The sequence below is a fragment of the Lissotriton vulgaris genome, chromosome 5, assembly GCF_964263255.1.
Source record: "Lissotriton vulgaris chromosome 5, aLisVul1.2, whole genome shotgun sequence".
Lineage (NCBI taxonomy): Eukaryota > Metazoa > Chordata > Amphibia > Caudata > Salamandridae > Lissotriton > Lissotriton vulgaris.
The window spans coordinates 1,837,862,620-1,837,883,237 of NC_141693.1; the positions used below are offsets into that span (position 1 = coordinate 1,837,862,620).

General features: G+C 44.5%; 1 protein-coding gene across 1 annotated transcript in view; it reads right to left on the reverse strand.

Annotated features, from left to right (window-relative positions):
- Positions 1 to 8,963: 8,963 nt before the first annotated feature.
- KPNB1 (karyopherin subunit beta 1) overlaps positions 8,964 to 20,618 on the reverse strand; it is a 142,518-nt gene continuing 130,863 nt past the window's right edge. The window contains exon 22 of the mRNA XM_086924307.1: positions 8,964 to 10,929. Within this exon, the coding sequence (XP_086780433.1) occupies position 10,929 (1 nt within the window). The 3' untranslated portion in view covers positions 8,964 to 10,928. The remainder of the gene's footprint in view (positions 10,930 to 20,618) is intronic.

A 20,618-nucleotide genomic window follows, 5' to 3' on the forward strand; every position in this document is an offset into this window, starting at 1 on the left:
AAACATCTGGGGGTATCCAGCGACATTGGAAGCTTTCTGCTGCTTTTGCAGAATGAGGAACCAGGAGATTAATGTCTCCAAAACCAAGTACATGGTTTACAACTTATCTAATTGTCCCCACCCGCAGTTGGACAGAGTGGCCCTGGACCGAGTGTCCACATTTGACTATATGGGGGTCACCCTAAATGATAGAATGGACTGGACTTCCCACATGGCCAAGGCCAACCTGAAACTGGCTCAATCCTCAGGTGGTATCTTAAAAAGTTTTTAACGAAACCTCCCATAAATTGGTGGGCCCACCTGTTGAAATTTATAAAGTCTAGGCGAGAGGGGGTGCGATTTATGGTGCAGATTTATGGGGGCACGCTAGCGCTCTTTCGCTATCCCTCACTGAGAACAGCTTTATTAGACGCAGTTTGAGACTCCCTCGGAGTACTCCGCTAACCCCCCCTAAGGTTCCATTTGGGTTTAGTCCCTATACAGGAAATAGTCTTGAATCGCCAGTTATTATATTGGAGACTACTTTGGTCCACTCCGGAGCTAGAGAGCTACAGAGAGGACCTGGGGGGGGATCTCTGGTCCAGAGGGAGCGCAGGGACGATCCCTTGGTTGAGATATCAAGCACCTTTCTCTAGCTCTTGGTAAGGGGGACAGGTGATCGTCCCCTGAGGTGGCCTGCCCTCTGATATCCCAAAAATCCCTGACTTTGGTCTAAACCAATATCACCTTGCCATTGTTTTAACAAACTTTTCTATGGTCAGGTTGACTAACAACTTTCTTGATTTTAAGCTACTTCACAAATGAGAAATTTCTGGGTGATATCCAGCCTCCCGTGGCAAAGAAACTTTATATTCCGTTTAGGCATGGTTCGGGGTGTCACGCATAAGTGGTCAAAGGCTATACCACAGGCTAGCGCTTGCCCAGGGTGCACAGGTGCTATAGAGACAGATCAGCACGTTCTGCCCTTCTGCCCCTTGTACTCTAGGGCAAGAGCAAAGTGGATAATCCAAATTCTGCAAGTCCAGGGGTTTTAGGGATTATAGGGAGGTTTTTAGAATTTTAAAAGCAGATACCACGGTTTTGGCAGTGTTTGCAACATCAAGATTTTTGTCCATGTGGTATTCTAGGTGTGGAATCCTAAAAAGAATTAAACCAATGGCCATTACTCTTGGGTCTGTTCCTTGATTTGGGGGATATTTTCTATTAATATACTGGGTGGGGCCACCAGACCTATTTTGATTGTATATTGCGACATTGATGTTTGCTACTTGTGCCCTTCTTAATATTTTATGACTTAATATCTGAGGACATTTTATCACTAAATATTTTTTTTATTTTGTCTTAAATGTGCAATTATGTCTTTTTATGGTTTTTTAACAGATAATAGCTTTTTGACTGACAAGTACATTCCTGAAGATATTCTCCCTCGGAATCGGTCTCCTGACATTTCACCAGCAGTTGGGATGGACTGTGTGCATACCCAAACTAATCCTGATCCTCATCATCTGAATCTTCATCATCCTCCTAACAAAGCAGGAGGCAAGGGGATAAACCTCCTTGGAGAAGTCATGTCTGGGGTAATTCTTTTCAAAGAAAGTAATTTTCTCCGTTGACAGTATCATCGACGATCCCTTCAACGACTGAGCTGTTAAAGGTGAACCTGCCGTCGCTGACGTAGTCTATGAGATAGCTACCGTCGATGGACGAACTGCTGACGACGAGATTGGCGTCGACGCTGTCGATGACAAGACAGTCAACACTCCTACCGTCGTCGTTAATGTTGCCGTCGAAGCACTCGTCGACGACACGGTCGAAATCTTAGTCGTCGCTGTTGATGTTCCCGTCGACATCTGTCACCTCTGTCGACGATCCCAACAATGCCGACCGTACCGTCGACGAGCCAGTCGACGGTACCACTTTAACCTTGGGCTTCAACGCCTTAGTCGATGCAGCCTTCTGCTGCGTCAACGGCTTGGAACTCCTGTCAGACTTCTCAGAAGACAGAGAAGATGGCTTTTTGAAGGCTACCGTGGTGGGGAGATTCGACTGGACCTTGGCTCACTCTCGGGGGGGGTGGGGGGTCTTTCGGCCTTAACTGGACACTTCACAGAAGGTGAAGGGGAAGCCCTACCCCTTTTGACTGACCTTCTAGAAGATGAAGCGGAAGAGGAATCCTCAGTGTCACTGGACACGGTCTTTCTTGAGGCCTTAACTGGACACTTCACAGAAGGTGAAGGGGAAGCCCTACCCCTTTTGACTGACCTTCTAGAAGACGAAGCGGAAGAGGAATCCTCAGTGTCACTGGACACGGTCTCTTTTCTGGAGCCAGGGGATAAGCAGACCATCACGGTCCCGGAGGGTCTTGGTAGAAAAGGTGCAGCAGATCTTGAAGTCCGCACCCTTATGATCTGGGAACAGGCAACGTATACAATCTTTATGCCCGTCCTCAACAAATAACCTTTTCTTGCCACAGGTGGAACATGGCTTGAAAAGGGCCTTCGTATCAGACATCCTGGAAGGGACAGCCAACCATTCTGAAGAAAGAACTGAAGAAAATCCTCAAAAAGAGTAGAGATTGAGCAGAGCTCAAAGGAGACTCCCTAAGCACGTGCGGTAGAAAATCGGAGACTGAGGTTCCTTCAGGAGGGTGCTATGGGGTGAGGCTCTTCTGATTGGCTGATGCTTGGCATTGGTCTTTTACAAAAAGAGGCGGATATGCTACAAAAAGGGAAGGAGGCCTAGGCCTTATCTTTCTCTTTTGTACCTACTGCTATGTTATTTTTGTTACCAAGACTCCCATTCCGATGAACCGTGACAATATGGGGTCTATATTTTTAAACACTTAAGGGAAAACTCTAAACAAACGGGCTGAAAAAGATATAAAAACTCAGGGGAAAAAAGCATCTTCACTACGTTAGTTCTCCCACCGATAGTTAAGTGTAAGTGGTTTAATCAGATCAGTTTTCTTAGTTCGAAGTATTAGTGGCTCCACGTTGTTGTTAACTATGTCCTCAACATTAGCACTAATAATGGCCCCTAGATATGTCGCTTTATCAGTTACTCTCGGGTCACTCATCACGATCTTGCCGTTGATCACAATTCGGGTCTTGCTAGAGTTTAATTTATATCCAGAGACCAAATGCTTGCGCTCCTTTTGCAATCAGGTTTATTGCGTTTTTTTTGGGTCCTCTGTAACGATAGCAATGTCGTAGGCATATGCAAGACACTTTGTATCTAGATCCCGCACACAGATGGGAGTAATTAACACATTTTCAAGTCTGTGTATGAACGAGTCAATATAAATTGTGAACAAGAGGGGTGAGCAAGGACACCCCCGTTGCGTCCCCCTAGTAATGTGAAAGTTTACGGACAGAACCCCATTGATCAGTACTCTAGTGATAGGATTTACATAGAGCCGCTGGATTGCGGTTATAAATCTCCCTCCAATGCCACAGTTTGACATGGCGGCCCACAGGAATTTCCATGAGACCCTATCAAACGCGTTCCCTGCGTCAAGTAGTATTAGCGCCATAGGGTCTCCTGTTCCCGTGTAATCAAAGAGAGAACTTTGTATATGATCCACCGTGGAGCGCCCCGGTACAAACCCATGCTGTCTAGCAGAGACTATTTTATGTATCAGTGGGGCAAGTCGTGCTGCTAATAATTTAGAGTATATTTTTGAATCCCCATTGATCAGGGTAATCAGTCGATATGTACCCATTTCCTGGGGGTCTTTATTTTTCTTAGGAAAAATTATTTTAGCTAGTGACTAGGACTTAGGTGGATTCTCACCCTGAAAAATATATTGAAAAAGTTCCGTCATGATAGCCCTCATTTCAGGTGCAAACTTAACATAAAACTGTGGGAATCCAGTCCATACTACAGCTTTCCCATTGGCTAGGGAATTCATAGAGAGTAGAATTTCCTCCCAACAGAGTGTGCTCTAATAGTTCCTGATCTTCTGTTCCCAAACTCTCCAATAAGTGGGTCCAGATATGTTAAGGGATCCCCACATTCGTTATCAACCTCATGATATAGTTTCTGATAAAACCCCTGGAATGCCTTTCTAATATCTGAGGGATCTGATTTCAAACTACATTCTGGATCCTTAATTGCTTTTATTAATGTGATCGAACTCTAGAAGAGACATCAAACAGCTAACTGATGCCCCACCTTCTCACTCAGCTCATACTTTTTGGTCTACAGATGCTGGCTGATAAATCTCCTTTTCTGTTAACATTTCAGAGATTTAATTTTTAGCGATTGCCACCCTACTAGCTTCACTATCTGTTGCCCTTCCCTCCTGTACGGCCTTAATCAGGTCCTCCTCTGATCTGCACAGATTTTGTTCTAATACTGTCATTTTCTGTCTTTGTTTTATGGTGCTGAAAGGAGAATCTCATAGTTTCTCCCCTAACACATGCCTTCAACGTATCCCACACCACATCGATTGAGGTAAACCCCATGTTATCCTCCAGAAAAGCTGGAAGTTCTCATATGCTGGCAAACTCCTCATTATTCAGTAGTCAAATATCCACATGCTAACTGTAGGGACTGTCGGGGCAACAGGTAAGGCTGAGTTTCAGTGGATTGTGATCCGAAAGGATTCTCAGTAGCTTATCTAGTTGGCAGGCTGACTTTAAAGAGTTGTACATGAACATGTAGTCCAGTCTTACATGCCTAGAGTGCGGGTGCGAGTAATCGGTATAGCCAGGATCACCAGGGTGTTTCTCCGACCAGCCATCTATTAAGGCATGCAGCCCACACATCTTTTAAAGCTTGGAATGCTTTTAGTTTTCTAAACTGGTATTTAAATTCTGAGCTTGTGGACCAATCCCCTGGCAGGTGAATATTTAGGTCTCCACATACTATTAAAAGGGAGAGGCCAATGTACCAGTTCATTGGAGACATAATTAAGTATGTCCGGGTCGTCACTAATATGGCCATATATAGTGGATATTGTCATCTTGTTTCTCCCATTATTATAGCAGCACTCTGCTATCACATATCGTCCCAATTTATCCCCTATTGAGCACAGGAAATGTTCCCCCCTCCTTTTGCAAAGATGGCCACCCCCTAGGGCCGGACCCTTGTGTTGTGGTAGAGATAAGTCGGTATCCGAGTGTTTTAAGTGGATATTGTTGTGACCCCTCAATGTGTCTCCTGCAGACAAATGTTTGCACCAGATAGTTTAAAACGCTCCGCTGCCTTCTGACGTTTCTTTAAATCATTCAAGCCACATGCCTGTGTGATGACGTCTGACCAACCTCACCCACACGCCACACCACCACTTACCCCTCAATTCACCCATGCTCCCGGTCTAACCTAAAAGGATCAATCCTAAATTACATCACATTGTACTTTATTATACATCAATGGCATTAAGTGCATCTTATTGTGCTGTTCATTTGTTAATTTATTGATAACTATTCCCCTGCCACCCCACTTTTCTCAGAAATAGTTTTCAAAGCCTGCTCTGCCTGTATTTCAGACGTAAAAAATATTGTCTTGCCCCGTGAAATAACTTAGTTTGGCCGGGTTTTGTAGAAAGGCGGTAGCCCCAGCATTTTGAAAGGGCATGATCAGTTGCCGCAGTCGCAATCGTCCCTCTACTGTCGCATGAGCAAAGTCAGGCTTGGTGAAAAAAGAAAAAACTCCCCCAGTTGTGCTTTTTAGTAGGTCTCGCCAAGTCATACACCGCCTGTCTTAGTAGAAAATTAAGAAAGAAAACAAGGATGACTCAGAGAAATGTTTTGTCTCCTCTAGGGTGCTTTGGGAGTGAACAAATAAATCTATGCACCCGCTGTATTTCTTTATCACAGTCCCATTGTGTTAATTCGGGGAACGCATTTTAGAAAAGGGTGATGGTGCATGCCCTGATATCCGTCCCCTCGCTATTTTCTGGGATGCCAAGAACCCTTAAGTTATTCCGCCTTTGGCGGTTCTCTGCCTCTTCTAGCTTCCACATTATATCTGTGACCGTGCTACCATGTGAAGTCACCTGTGTTTTAAGTGTTTCCACAGTATTTTCCAATATCTCCGTCCGTGTTTCCACCATATTCAGTCTCTCTGCAATGTCTGTGCAAGTTTTTCCAACCTTCCGCACTGATCCTTGGAGTTTCTTTCCTGCTGCCCAGGCAATCCGACTCTCAGCCGTGACTTATTTTTGAAAAGAGTTCAGGGAGTGAAAAATCATTGCCAGTGTTGGCTCCGTTGAGTTGTTGTGATCCTTACTAGCATTCTCAGCCCCCTGGGATTTCTTACTCTCGGTGTTAGAGTCTTGCTCTCCGGTCATAGTGTGGGGCATTGTATCAGAGTAATCCCATTTCAGTGGTTGTTCCTCATCCGTATCCACAAGTAGTTTGGTTCTACGCCCTCCCGACACCCTTTTTGATCTCCTCGGTTGCTTTTGGCTGCCTTGTTGGCTTCCATTACTTGTTGAAGAATCCTCGCAGCCGTCAGCGCTACTACCACTGGGTGGGTCTGTCTCTTCAGACTCCTCATTTAGAGAAAAAAGTTTTCGGCAGGATCTGGAGAAGTATACCCTGTATCCATGGTGTCTGATTTGTTTATAGTGGCTATAGTGATTAAGAGTATTATTCATTCGCTGACTGGCACCCGATGGGTTGTTTGTGTCAATAGTGACTTTGACATGGTCGCCTTGGGGACACTCCCGAAGCTGCTCTCAGACAGCTTTTCTTGCTCCATGATATGCCACTACAATGTGCTGGGGTGGTGCAGCAACATCCCCTCTGACAAATGCCAAGCCTCAACACCACTTACTGTGCTCAAGATTTTTTGGATTCAGTCAGACACCTAGGGAATATTCTAGAGGAATATGCAATTAGAAGTCTATCAGAAAAGCCCTGCAATCAGTTGCTGAAGTTTCAAAATTGAAATTGGGTGACAGTTGCAAACTGTAAATATTAGCACTTCATGACAGTGTAGTGCACCCACCTCACATCCCATTGGTGCTGAAATCATTTTGCAGAGGCTAATCCCACCACAGAAACTTAAATGTGTTAAATAACCTCGCCACAAACGTGTCATTTTCATGTGAGCTACCGTCCAGAAGGACCCTGCCAGTCATTCTTGGATGGTTCTCAAAGCAAGCGGCAGACTTCTTTAGTTCCCCAGTCCTCTAGTGACTAGGGTACAGTATATCCTGCTGTTCTTTGGGCTCCAGGAGAGGTATCACAAGTGGCTTCCAAAAAAGGAGGCATTTCTCTAATGAAGAACTTGAATTATTTTTAGGCCAACTCTATAACAGGACTATGATCTACAGCAGCACATACACCAAACATTAAGACAATCTAACAATTATACTTAACTGAAGAAATTCAAAAGGATTGACACTGCCCAATCTCACTACCCATGGTAATGTCTGAACTAGACTGGCCTTTGAGGTAGTGGAATGTTCAGTACATTCACATCTCACTAGCTCAAGTCAGTCTTGTTTTCAAGTGAACATCGAAATAAATACTATTGTTTGCCAATAATGTATTTTGCAGTGTTTAGAACGGCCAGGCAGTCCGCTTGACAACAGGGAATGTGAATCTAAGAAAGATAAAATGTTGGAGTACCCCAGTTAGCCCAAAGAATTTTGCTGTATTGTCCTCCTTGTTAATTTTCTCCAGTTAACTAAGGATTGTCCAGCTTTGTTTTTGAGAAGAGACAACTGCATTTTCACTCAGAACATTCTAGAAGTTACAGAGCTCAAAACCTCAGCAAAGCACAGGTTCACCCTAGCCGGTTTTATAGGTCATCTTTCAGTAACAAAAAAAAAAAACTCAGATGAAAAAAAATCAAGGTCGCTGTGAGAAAGACTGCTAACTAGAACATACAGGATTAGTAGGTAAGGCTAGACAGTGAACATTAACAAGGGTAGTCCCAACACTTGGCTGAGAGGGAACCCTTAGTGTCAGAGCAGGTTCCAAGAAGAGGCACAGGCATCAAATCCCATTGCTCTTTAGGATGGGTTACACCCCTGCCACAGACACCTCACCCTACAGAGCCTAGTCTAGTCCGCAGGTATTTCCACTCTTCACCCAAGTGCATCCTTGATATGAGTCATCCCGAGGTAAACGGGGACACTATTCTTTAGGTCATTCGGTCACTACATACACATGCATTTAAGCACTTTATAAAATTAAGTTCAACAGGAAAAGTAGCCTTTAGCCATCTTGATCTTGCATTCAAAGTACAGATTTATAAAATAAGCCTTGAAGATTGATACCTGTACAGTATACACCAACAGCTACTAATTAAAACATATGTGGGTGAGAGAACAGCCTACTTCAGCAATAAGATCATGGTGCCTAAAAGGTCTGCTTGGAAAATTGCTTAAATGTAGCATTTATTAATCAAGAATCACTCCTTTTGCATATTGAGCAATGGAAAAAAAATGTGAAACAAAAATAGAGCAGCTTCATTTCGAAGGTAGAGAAAATGTGTGGTGCCGGTCCATTAGCAAATTGCACTACTGTATTAATGTCACCAGTTCACAGCCTCTACTGCAGCTGTGGTACACGCATAACAATAATTAAGTGCCAAGACTATACCCAACGAACGTTTAACAAAAGTGTGGAATTTGTTTTTACCATGTTTTAGATGCTTGGCAAATAGTTATCGATTTAGTAAAATGGTGAGTGGGCTTGGTAACTTTAGTCTCATCCAATTTAGTGCGCAAGTATCAATACTTCAATTGAGCAGTGAAGGGAAAGCGGTCAGTATTTTAATCCAAACCCCACAGAACTCCCATGACAAACTGAAAGGTAAAAAACACAAATATGAGGTCGAAAAACAGACAGAGCACCAGATAAATTATCTGAAAAACTACAGCCAGCAGTGGCGTTCAAATCTAAACATTCATTTTGATGGAGTGGTCCATTACTTCGAGCACTTCCGTTTAGTCCTAAAACGCTTATGGAGGACGAGGAAATAAAAGACAAGACACAGTGGACTGAAACTAGTCTGAGTGAGCTTTATTCTCCTGCTAGCCACAGCCCACAAAGGACAGAACAGGCAGCATTTATTGAGCCTATGCATGCCAGACTTCAGGAATGGCTTTAAAGGAATTCCTCCCAAATCTCATTTCCTCCCACCCCTCCCGAAAACCTTTCAAAACAAAAAAAGTCCAAAGGCATAAGTAGAACTATGAGCCAGGGCCTGTCCCAGATGGGCAGTGGAGTCTAGCATCTGCTGTACTCCGCACAGATCATCCATTTCTCAACATCCATTCTTTTTAGACATCGGACGCTGTTACTGGCTCTGAGCAGCACATGTATGGATCTGAACCTGGCTCTTGAAGGCACATCTGATACCCTGTACAAGAGCTAGGAACGCCGCAGAATGTACGGGCAACAGTCAGGGTCACCTGAGGGAAATTTAGGCAGGGCAGGGGGAGGCTATTTAAACTGCTCCATTGCATATGTACGCCCACCAGCCACTGAAACCACCTCAGAAAACGATTACCTCAATACGCACCAGCAACTTTGGAAAAGGTTTATACTGCGAGCAGCAGGAAAATAGCTGCAAGAGTTATTTCGTTGTGACATCTACATCTTATGGTTCTTTAGAACAGAGTTGAGCCCCAAAAGCAAGAATTACCTTCCATATTTTTATTAGAATGGCGAACTCAATGAAAAACATTAAGGACAGGGGATCAAACCTGCACCACTCGTGCTACACAGTTAAAATAAAAAATAAAAAAGTGTTGGGTCTGCTCCGAAAGACCAAAGATACAAAAAGGTATAGGGGGACGTGACATCATTTTATTAATTTTCACCTGCAGTGGAAAAATAGAACCTTTTACAAGTGCCGTTTCATGTAAGCGCACGTCGCTATATTTATATATATATTTATATTTCTTGCCTGTCGTTTTAGTGCACCAAGAGACCTAATACCACATTCAATCCAATAAAAGCAGGGAAAAGGCCACATGAGTTCATGGCGTTGTACCCACTTCAGCCCCCTTTTTTGTTTGAACAATAAATTTATGCTCATTTTGAATCCAAAATATTACCTGAAAGTCCAGTTTCAAACTCTTTGGCACAATATTGTGGGTATTAGGGCTTTTCTTGTGTGAAATGCTGTAGAGCTCATCCCTCTCTACCCTTCCCAGATGTACAGAGTTGTTGCCAATTCAGGGCACTTTGTATTCGTCAAGTCCGAAATTGCTCATTTGATGGTAACATTTTAAGTCTGCAATTTCATCTTTAAATGAACAAAGATTGTTTTCAGGTCATTCACAGTTCTGTTAAGGAAGATAGACAGGTGTTCCCAAGGTGCTGCCATTACAAGCATCTGAACGTTTCCACGATCAAACTTAATTTTACATCTCTTGTGCTGTTTGAGAAAATTTTCGTCATGAAATGCAACTGCTAACCTTTGTCACCTTAGGAAAGGTAAACTGCAAATGACGAAGCCGAGAATGTGGATACCACCTCACTCATACACACTCACTCCTGGACTGAAACTGTTCCACTCCAGTACAGTCTGGGTGTTCTTTTCCCCTCAGCACCAATAGCAGGGCGTGGGAAGGTGACGGGAGCCGCAATACACACCCAGGCTACCACTTCAGTAGCATTAGGCCAGGCGTGAAACAAAAGCAACAGTCACTTCGGCTCTAACCTGGTCACAAGACCAAATGGCCAGCCTCTCCGTACACAGAAGGAAAGGCTGCTCTCGTTTGCAACATCGGTCCATGTTTCTCCTCCTCCGACGAGAGCAGATGTTAGGTATATTTCAGTGCTTGCTTCCTTTCACCGTGTTGCTGCGACGGGATTTCGATGTGGTGTCTTCCAAGCCTCACTCACTCACCCTCTCATTCCCAAACATTCAGCATCCGTGCACACTCCTCACTTCCGGGAGTTTTCAAAAGATTGGAGATCCAGTGGGGTCTTGAGCTTTGTCCCAATGGTAACCGATCTGCAAAGAAACAAGAGTATTACACACTGAAAAACCATCTAATCAATTTCTTTAGGATCTCATATTTCTCAAACTATTCAAAGTAGTAAGACAACAACAGAGTAAGAGTAATCCCCGTTCCCTCGCACCCCCCCCCCCCCCCAACCTACTTGCATTATAACCTAGGCTCAACTGTTCCCTACCTCCCAATAAATCCGCATCAATAAAATGGCATCTTCCAAAGTCTACATCAACAGGTCATTTGCTGCCCCCTCCTTTCCATCTTCCAACCGATATAGCCAATGTCATTCTGACAATCTACCACCAATTTGAAAACCACATTCCCCATATACTGGTATCTGGTCTCAAATAATGCTGTCAATGGGGAATTTGTGTCAAAATAAGTCAAAAGGTTGAAGATGGAATTTTACACATTCAAACATTAGTACACGTTGCCAGTTGTGTTGATGTAGTACAAAATTTCCTTTGATGCATTTTCGTTAAATATAATAAATCGTAGTTTTAAGATAACCAAGAATGTTCCGAACAGTTTTAACAATGAAACGTTTTGCAGAGCTAATTAGTAGAACGGCTTGAAAGTGAGGTTTTCTAAGCTTGTGTTTGTAAAGTTAAGTCAACAATAGGCCCAGATCAGAAAGTTGTGATTTTTACTAAGATGTAAAATAAACAAAGCAATAGGTTAGCTCAGAGTGGTTTAGGGCATTATCTACATTGAGGGGGAAACCATGCACTGGCAGGTTTCAAGACTAGCCGGAGTGAAGAAAATTAGTCTGAGACTAGAGCTATTGGAGAGACTTTCTTAGCTGGGTTCATGCAGATTTCCACATCCTAGAATCATTTAAAGTCACAGGATAGGACCATCAATACAATACTCGTTTTGTAACCAGTACGTTTTTGCAATGCACACATTTTCCAACGTCCATGTTACCTGATCTTAAGTTTTGAAGTGTATTTACTTGTCTATCATGGCATTCAACGTTATGGTTTCTTCACAAGTGGAGGGTACTGGAACACATTTAAGGATAAACTTTCAAATTAGTAACTGGTGTATTTGGTATGGGATACTATAATAAAGCACCAGACCGTGTAAGCTGGTTTTGCGCAATTAAATCATGTACAAGAGAAGAAAATGTAACTATAGTTTTCCAGTATTGGACTCAGATTCAGAGGTTTGAATAATCACCCAGAGTCTAAATGGGAGTCCCCGGTACCATATGTTGTATTCTATTCCTTTTGTTATATAGATATAAACCCTACTTACGCGATCCACAAGAATATTGTCATTACAATACCATACAACAGTAGTAGAAAGATCAATATAAAGCAAAAAAGAATGTATGCCTTTCTATTCTAGTCTATTATAGTCAATTTGGCTGAGACAGAAGTCTGGTCTATTCTAATCAGGCGGCAACATCCTTTGCAACCCCCCCCCCCCCCCCCCCCCCAATACTGGAGAACTATAGTTAACCCCTTCCACACTCATGACGAGCTGGGCTCGTCATGGTGTAGCCTCCTCGCACACTGATGACGAGCCCAGCTCGTCATGAAACTATGTAAATCTGAAAAGTTCAGCACTGGGGGGGAATGGGTGCAGCGGCGATGGTGTTAAAGATAACTAATTTACTTACTCCAGTAACAAACTTCATATGCTTAAATGAGATCAAGCAATCGTGATACACATTGTGAGTTTAGTTGTGTGTCACATTGTGAGTTTAGTGGTGTGTGTTTTTTTTAAAGTTGCGAATAACTGAAATGCACACAAAAGCTACCAACTAATCTGCCAGCATAACATACACAATTGTTACTATATCAGAAACTCAAGCTTGAAAAAAACAGTTCAATAAAAACAATGTGCAGAAAAAAAAAAGAAAAGGATGGCGATAATTCACCTTTACTGGAAAAAGATGCCTTAGGACTGCCTGGCCCACTGCTACTTCTGTCTGAGGAGCAGAATCGAACCAGTAAAGCTGAGTAAGGGTATGCACACTCTTCCACCTAGCTGCCCTGGAAATATCTTGGAGTGGCACACCCGCAAACAGTGCAGTGGAGGTGGACACTGCATTAGTAGACCGAGCATGGACTGATGTCTGCAATGGCTTCACTGCTGCCAAAATCTTATTGCAGGGAAAATCAATCTAGCGTTGTTTGGAAAGGGGCAAACCCGTTCTTGGTGCACTATATGTTATAAACAATTGGTTAGTCTGTCTGAAGGACTTGGTTCTATCAAGGTAGAACATAATGCACCTTTTAACGACCGCAGAATGAAGAGCCCTTTTCGCTGGCGGTAAATGAATCGGAAAAATAATCTTCAAAATAAAAGGCTCATTTCGATGGAAGTCAGGAGACTTTAGGTATAAATTGAGGATTTGTACATAGAATAATCTTGCAGTGTTTAATTTGTTAAAAAGGTTCTTGAATCTCACAGACATGTCAGGCCGATGTGAGGGCTATAAAGAGCCACCTTCCAGGATAGTACCTTCAAGGAGGATCTGTAGATGGGCTGAACGGCTACTTCATGTGTTGTACGAGAACAGTATGGAGTTGCTACGAAGGAGGTAGAGGTCTGAATGGTGGGATGACCCTGAAAATGTACTTCATAAATGACTTAATTATCCTAGACCATAGAGCGGCTGTGTAGTTTGAGCGCCTAAAAATAAATGGCCGCCATGTGAACCCCGATGGAGTTATGAGCCAATCAGGAGCATGTCAAGTGCAGCAAGTAAGATTAGCTTCGGTGAGGCAGTGTGTGAATTTGCTGCTGTTCGCACCATGAACAAATTCTCTTCCATTTGTGAGAGTAAGTCTTATTGGTGCTGAAAGCTCCGGCGTGGAGTAGGTTTCTGCAATCTGAAGGAATATTCAGATGGGCGAACTCATTTTTGCTCTAGGCACTGGACCACTCCAGCCGCGTATTCATAAGTTTTTTTTTTTTTATAAAGGTGTGGCTCCTCTTTGCATAGCAGAGGTATTTTAAGCAGTAATTAAGCAATTTTTTCTTTGATTCAATATATTCTGAAGACAGTGCTTCGGTGTTTGTCTTGGAGAAAAATGTTCCTCACTTTACTCACCGTCTCCTCCACCAGGAAATCCACTCACAGCCTGACTCTCTCCATCACACCATCCCAACTATTTCCAGGCAGAGCCACCATCACCATTTACAATAACGGGATTGTCCTATCTCAATCCACAGACAGGAACCTGGAACTACTAGATAACTTGTTCCCCACTTTCAAAGAACACCTCTCCAATTCACGGACCAACACTCGTATCTCCTCCAGTCCCACCAGCCATGACCTCACAGCCCCCACCACCCACAACCCTTCTAACCTATTTCAGCGCCAGTTAGCTACTACATACTCCTCAATCAGGGACACATCTACCACCCCTGACCTCCCATCTCCCACCCACTATCCCAATTCAGCACCAGGCAGTTGTCAAACACGCCTCAAACACAGACACAGATCGCTCCCCCTCATACACCACTCAAACCCCCAACCCCTCTACCAACCCTCGGACCTCCACACTTATCAACACTCCTCCCACACCTACAGCTGACATTAACACTCCGCTCACCCCTGACAGCACAGCTCCCACCCTCAACACACCTAACCTAGCCCAGTACCACGACAACAAGTATATCGACAGATCCCCCCCCCTATATCCCCCCCCCATTCTCAGTCCCCGCTACCCCATTACCAACTATGCAGAACACACCTCCTCTCTTAATTTAACTCCCCACAACAGGACCATCTCCAACCCCATTTCCCCTCCTACTCTCAGCCCCCATTACCCTTCCTACACCCCTACCACTACTATCAGTCTTCCAGCCTACACTTTGGCCCCCCCGCCTACCATTAATGCCCTCCCTCTGACCACCAATCTCCTCCCTACCTCATCCACACCCCTCCCGCCCAAAACCTCTCCCCTCCCTAACACCTTCTCATACACTAACACAACACAGCCCTGCTTGAACACCAGCCCACTCTCCCACCTGCACGCGAACTCCCTGGTCAGTCATACACCTCTGACTGTCACCCCACCTCCACCACCTACCCCACGATGGACATCATCATGGCCACCCTCAGTCAGATCAAAGAAGACATACACATCATTAAAGAACTACTCTCCACACACCCCATACACCCCTCACCCACCCAACGTGTCCCCTACCACTCCGGCTGACTCCCCCAATCATCACGCCCCACACCGGGCGTCAATCCCTGCTCATAGACGCAGCAACTGCCTTCGTCCCCCTAGTCGCCCCTGCAACCCCTCACACAACTACACCTCCCCGCCCAACATGTCCCACACCCTTCCGATTAACTCTTTCGCTCAACTCTCCCCCAACCTGACCTCAATCCCAGCTTGCAATCGCAACAACCGCCCTCGTCGCACCCACAACCCTACTTCTGACCCAAACACACTCACCCTTCTCCGCTCCTATGACCCAGCCCCCCAAAATCACACAACCACCCCACACCTCACCATTCCCACGATGAAACCTGGCTAACTGAATCTTCGACACCTGTAATGGACATTCTCGTTCCTCCCAATTACCACATTATCAGGCTCGACAGATCAGGCAAAATAGGTGGTGGAATTGCATGCATCTACAGGAACAACCTCTCTGTTCTGAAAGTCAATTCCACCTCCCTACCATCCCCAACATCCTGGGAATACATCTGCCTCGACATTATCAGTGCGGGCAAACCGATATGCTCTATTAACAGCATTTACCACCCACCCAGGGACAACTTCACCTTTGCCCAACAAATCATGGACATGATCTCAACCAATTCCGGACGGCAGCACACCCAAATATACCTTGGTGACTTCAACCTCCACTGGAACGATCGCAAGGACGCGGTGGTAAACAGTCTTAAAAACTTCCTCGATGCCCTTAACCTCACCCAAATATGCAACAGCCCGACCCACGAGAATCTCCAAAGAGGACTCTATCCAACTCGAGTCCATCCAACCCTGTGACTGGTCAGATCATCATATTGTCACATTCTTCATCAATGAAAAAGTTAAAGTTAACCCGGCTCAACTCTCCAAGCCCAAAGTCTGGAAAAGAGACATGAAAAAACTCAACCCAGGCTCTTTGCCCCCTAACAGTTGCAATCTCCTACTCCCGCCGACTGGCGCTACGGACGTTCAAACCCTGACTAACACTATCTCAACGCTATGACCTCAATAATTAATGAGGCTGCACCTATGCAGCTAAAAAGAACCTCTACTAAAATCTCCAATCCATGGTACGACGGGAGTCTCAATGAGGATAGATGAGACATGCGAATGGCAGAGCGTACCTGGAGATCAGCGCCCTCTGCAATGCACCTAAAAGATCTGAAAAAAAAGATAAACGCCTACTTCAGGAAAATAAAACGCTCAAAATCAGACTTCTTCAGCCTTCAGCTCGACCAAGCAACAAACAGCCCGAGAAAACGGTTTGAGCTAATCAGAACACAATCCAAGGATCAACCCCAACCAGTCAACACTGTGCGTGAGGCACCCTCCTGTGAAGACTTCGCTGCTTTCTTTATCCAAAAAACTGACAACATAAAGAGCGATCTTCTCATTGACGCAAGTCTCTACTCCAAACCCCAGTGCCTAGCATCCACTGAACCAAAAAACAATGCTAATGGTCAACCTTTGGCACATACTCGGAAAAAGAAATTGGCAAACTGCTCAGCACCCTGAAACCATCCAATCACCTCACGGACCCCCTTCCTGCTACCGCAGTAAAAGACTTTATCCCTTTGCTTCTCCCTCTCTGGACTAAAATTATCAACAGCTCTCTCCAACAAGGAAGCATACCTGACTCCCTCAAAGTTGGTCAAGTCACACCTCTACTAAAGAAACCAACAGCCGACCCCTCTGACAACAATTATCGTCCCATTACCAATATCTCCACTCTCGCCAAACTGCTGGAAAAATGCGCACAACTACAACTGACTAAACACATTGAGCAATTCGATCTCCTCAACCCTCACCAGTCAGGCTTCCGAGCAGGGCACAGCACAGAAACTGCTATGACTCACATAATTGACGACGCACTTCAAATGCTAGACCAAAACGACACCTGCCTCCTCATCTTTCTTGATCTCTCTTCAGCATTCGACACCGTTAAACATGAGAATTTATTAGAACTACTAAACACAAGAATGGGTTTATCTGGAACTGTTCTCAAATGGTTCACTTCCTTTCTTCACAACAGGTCGAAGAAATTCAAGAATAATAACTTGATGTCATCGCCAATACCTGTAACGCTAGGCGTCCCCCAAGGATCCTCTCTATCCCAAACTCTGTTCAACCTAGTCATGGAACCTCTCACTACCTTGCTACAAGCATCCGATGTGCACTTTCACATGTACGCTGATGACACCCAACTTTATCTCAAATTACAGTCCCCCAAAGACATCTTGCTCTTGAACTTAACGATCAGATGCACCCAATCCTGGCTTGCCGATAATCATCTCAAACTCAATGCCCTGAAAACAGAGTTCCTTCTGATCTCACCTCCAGCGAAGATCTCCACCACTCAAATTTGGCTCAAACACCTAACTGCACTCAATGTCCAACCCACCATCGTGGACTCAGCAAAATCTTTAGGCATAACACTTGACACCAATCTCAACATCCAGCAACATATCAGCAAGGCAACAAAGGGAGCGAACTTCCAGATCAATACTCTGAGGAAACCCAAACCCTTCCTCCCAGCCAAAGACTTCCAAACCGCAGTACAAGCACTAGTCATCCCCCGAATTGAATACGGCAGCATCGCCCTCTGCGGACTCCCCCCAAACTACAACGGCACCCCCAAGAGCCTCTCTAAACGCTGCAGCGAGACTCATCACTGGATCAAAAAAACATTCACATATTACCCCTGACCTGAAATCCCTGAATTGGCTGCCTTTTGAAGCAAGAATACATCTGAAAATCGCTTGCATGACACATAAGGCGGTACACCTAAACTCACCCGGCTACCTCGCTCAGAAACTGACAATCTCTGGCGGAGCTAGAAACACTAGAGGCACAAACAATCTTCTGCTGAAACCTCGAAGATTCCGGAAGGAAAAAACATAAGCGCTCCTTCTCAGGAATGGCGCCTAGGATCTGGAACTCACTCCCTCCCGAAACCAGGCTTATCTCTTCCACTACACTCTTTAAAAATGAAGTAAAAGCTATCCTCATGGCTAAATACACTTGAACTATTATCTCGAACTCTGTTAATACTCTGCACCGATCTGTACTACATGTTTGACCCCACATGTTTCACTCCTTTGCTTATTTGCATTAGTTGTCTTATTACTCACATGATTGGCTTTGCAGCCACCTATTTGTACTGTTTGATCTAATGATATATTTGTCTGACTATGCTCCCTCATGTACCCCTCTCTGTAAAGCGCTCTGATATCTGAAAAGATCTTGTCCGCGCTATATAAAACTTTCAAAATAAAATAAATAAGAAAAATCTTTATTACATGGCATGGTCTTCATACATACTTTTATTATTGGGGCTCTGGAGGTGAAGTAGCAAAACAGCAGACAAATGTGTTGCCCTCTGGTCAGTGCGACCTAGGCTTTCTCAAGGCTTTCATAGTAGAAATTAAGGTCATTGCAAGTCTTTAACACATCGTTCTTCCTAACATTAAAACAAGTTAATGTCCTTTTTAGGTCAACGAAAAAGTCCCAGGTCAATTCCTCACGAAAGAATGTTCATTTTAGTGAGCACCTTTGGGATCAGGGGGAAGGACCGAGAGGCTTAAGCAAAGATTCCGTATCATGCCATCGAAAACGCATTACCACATGATCCCCAAAGGCGAAGTCAGCTTGTAAAGTATCGGCATATAGCTTTTTGTGGGTTTGCAAAAAGAGAGATTGGGTGTTCACCACTGGGAGTATATGTGGTCAACCATTTCTTGATTTAGCTCCCACTCATGACAGGCCGATTTCAATCTGCGTAACGTGTCCGCTATGTGGTTCTACTTCCCTGGGACGTGTACAGCTCGTAGGTGAACACCATGCTCGAAGGTCCAATTCCAAATGTTCTGTTCTTGTGAGAGAACTAGAGATCTGGTACCTCCCTGCTGGTTCAGATAGTGCATTGTTGTATTCTAGGGAGATAGATAGCCAAATGGACTGCATGTGGCTTTAGGAGATGGATAAGAGAACTCAGATTAGGTGGTTGCCCTTTGCCACGGACCTGCAGATCTTGAAGATATGCACCCCATCCTTCCAAAGAGGCATCAGTGGTTATGACCAGCAGAGCTAGTTAAGGAAGAAAGGTTACTTTTGAGTCCATCAAATTAGGCTTTTGACCATAATCAATGTTATGTTGATATCTTTGAAGCATCCTGTGACTTGTGTCCCTTGAAGGCTTAATTGCTCCTGCAGAGGTCATATTTATAGTCTGCAGAATGGAACTAGCGGAACAAATTAAGATAACATTCCAAACATGGACTTGTAAAGTTGTACAGAAGACCTTTTTCTGAATGGCTTTGGCCAATACAATGAACTTTTGCTGCCTTTCTGCAGTGGGACAGGCTATGTTAGCTATGGAGTCCAGATTTGCTCCCAAAAATCTGGTGGCATTTGTAGACCTTGCCAAATTTAGTCCTCGATAGGCATGGAGCAGACACTCTTCTGGAAAGTTTATTTTAAATGGCGTTAGGTGGTTCTGACACTAAGGGCCTCCCAGATTTTGCTTTTTGAGCACCCAATTGTTGAGCTTTTACTGTGGGGGAGCCTCATAATCTGGGACTCATCCACAGTAAACTCATAATTAAGGAGACTGCATGGAGATATTACTGGTGTCCGCCTGGCTGGACTAGGCTACTGCGCAGCAGCTGGAGTATGGGGCACCTCGCTGGTTACATGCAGGCCCATGTGCACATGTGTGTGCGCACATGTGTAGGGGCTGCGCAGGGGAGATTCCTAGCGTGCGCAGTCCAGGAGCAGCTACAGAGTGAATGGTGTGCAGGACTTAAGCAGAAACGGGTGGTGACATGTAATAGACTTTATACACTGGAAGGCAACGTGCCAGGCAAAGTCAGTGTTTTACTCTGTTTTTCACTTCAGTATTCCCTTATGGGAAGGTGGAACCCATGGCTAGAGTAACTTCCACAAGGCCCATAGATTCCAGACACGCACTAAAGTCCAGTGACGCAGATGTGAAGCACAAGTTACCACTTGTGTAACGATATATCTGTAAGAGTCAATAGTTAGTGATAGATTCCTTACCTTAGAATATTCCCAGGCGTCAGACTTGATCCGGAAATTTTTGTGTATCAGTACCCTTGCGCGTCGGTAGCGGCTCCGTGTCAGTCGTCGGCGACGTGATGACGCCCGAGTACTTGGACGCCGCCTCCGCGAGCTGACATCAGTTCTTAGACACAGCTTTTCCGCGCCAGAAACTCAGAGCTATGCTAAAACCAACACTGGTGCCATTGAAACTAGGGTCCTGAAAGGGGATGACCGTAACCCTAGATATTTGTTCGCAGAACGGGGAGGATGGGTGGGTCGGTAAGGAATCTATCACCAACTAATGTCTCTTACAGATATATCGTTACACAAGTAGTAACTTGTGCATCTGAAAGAGACAAGTTCGTGATAGATTCCTTACCTTAGAATAGATACCCCAGCAATGCCAACCCCGGTGGTGGGTCTGTGAACCAATAATCACA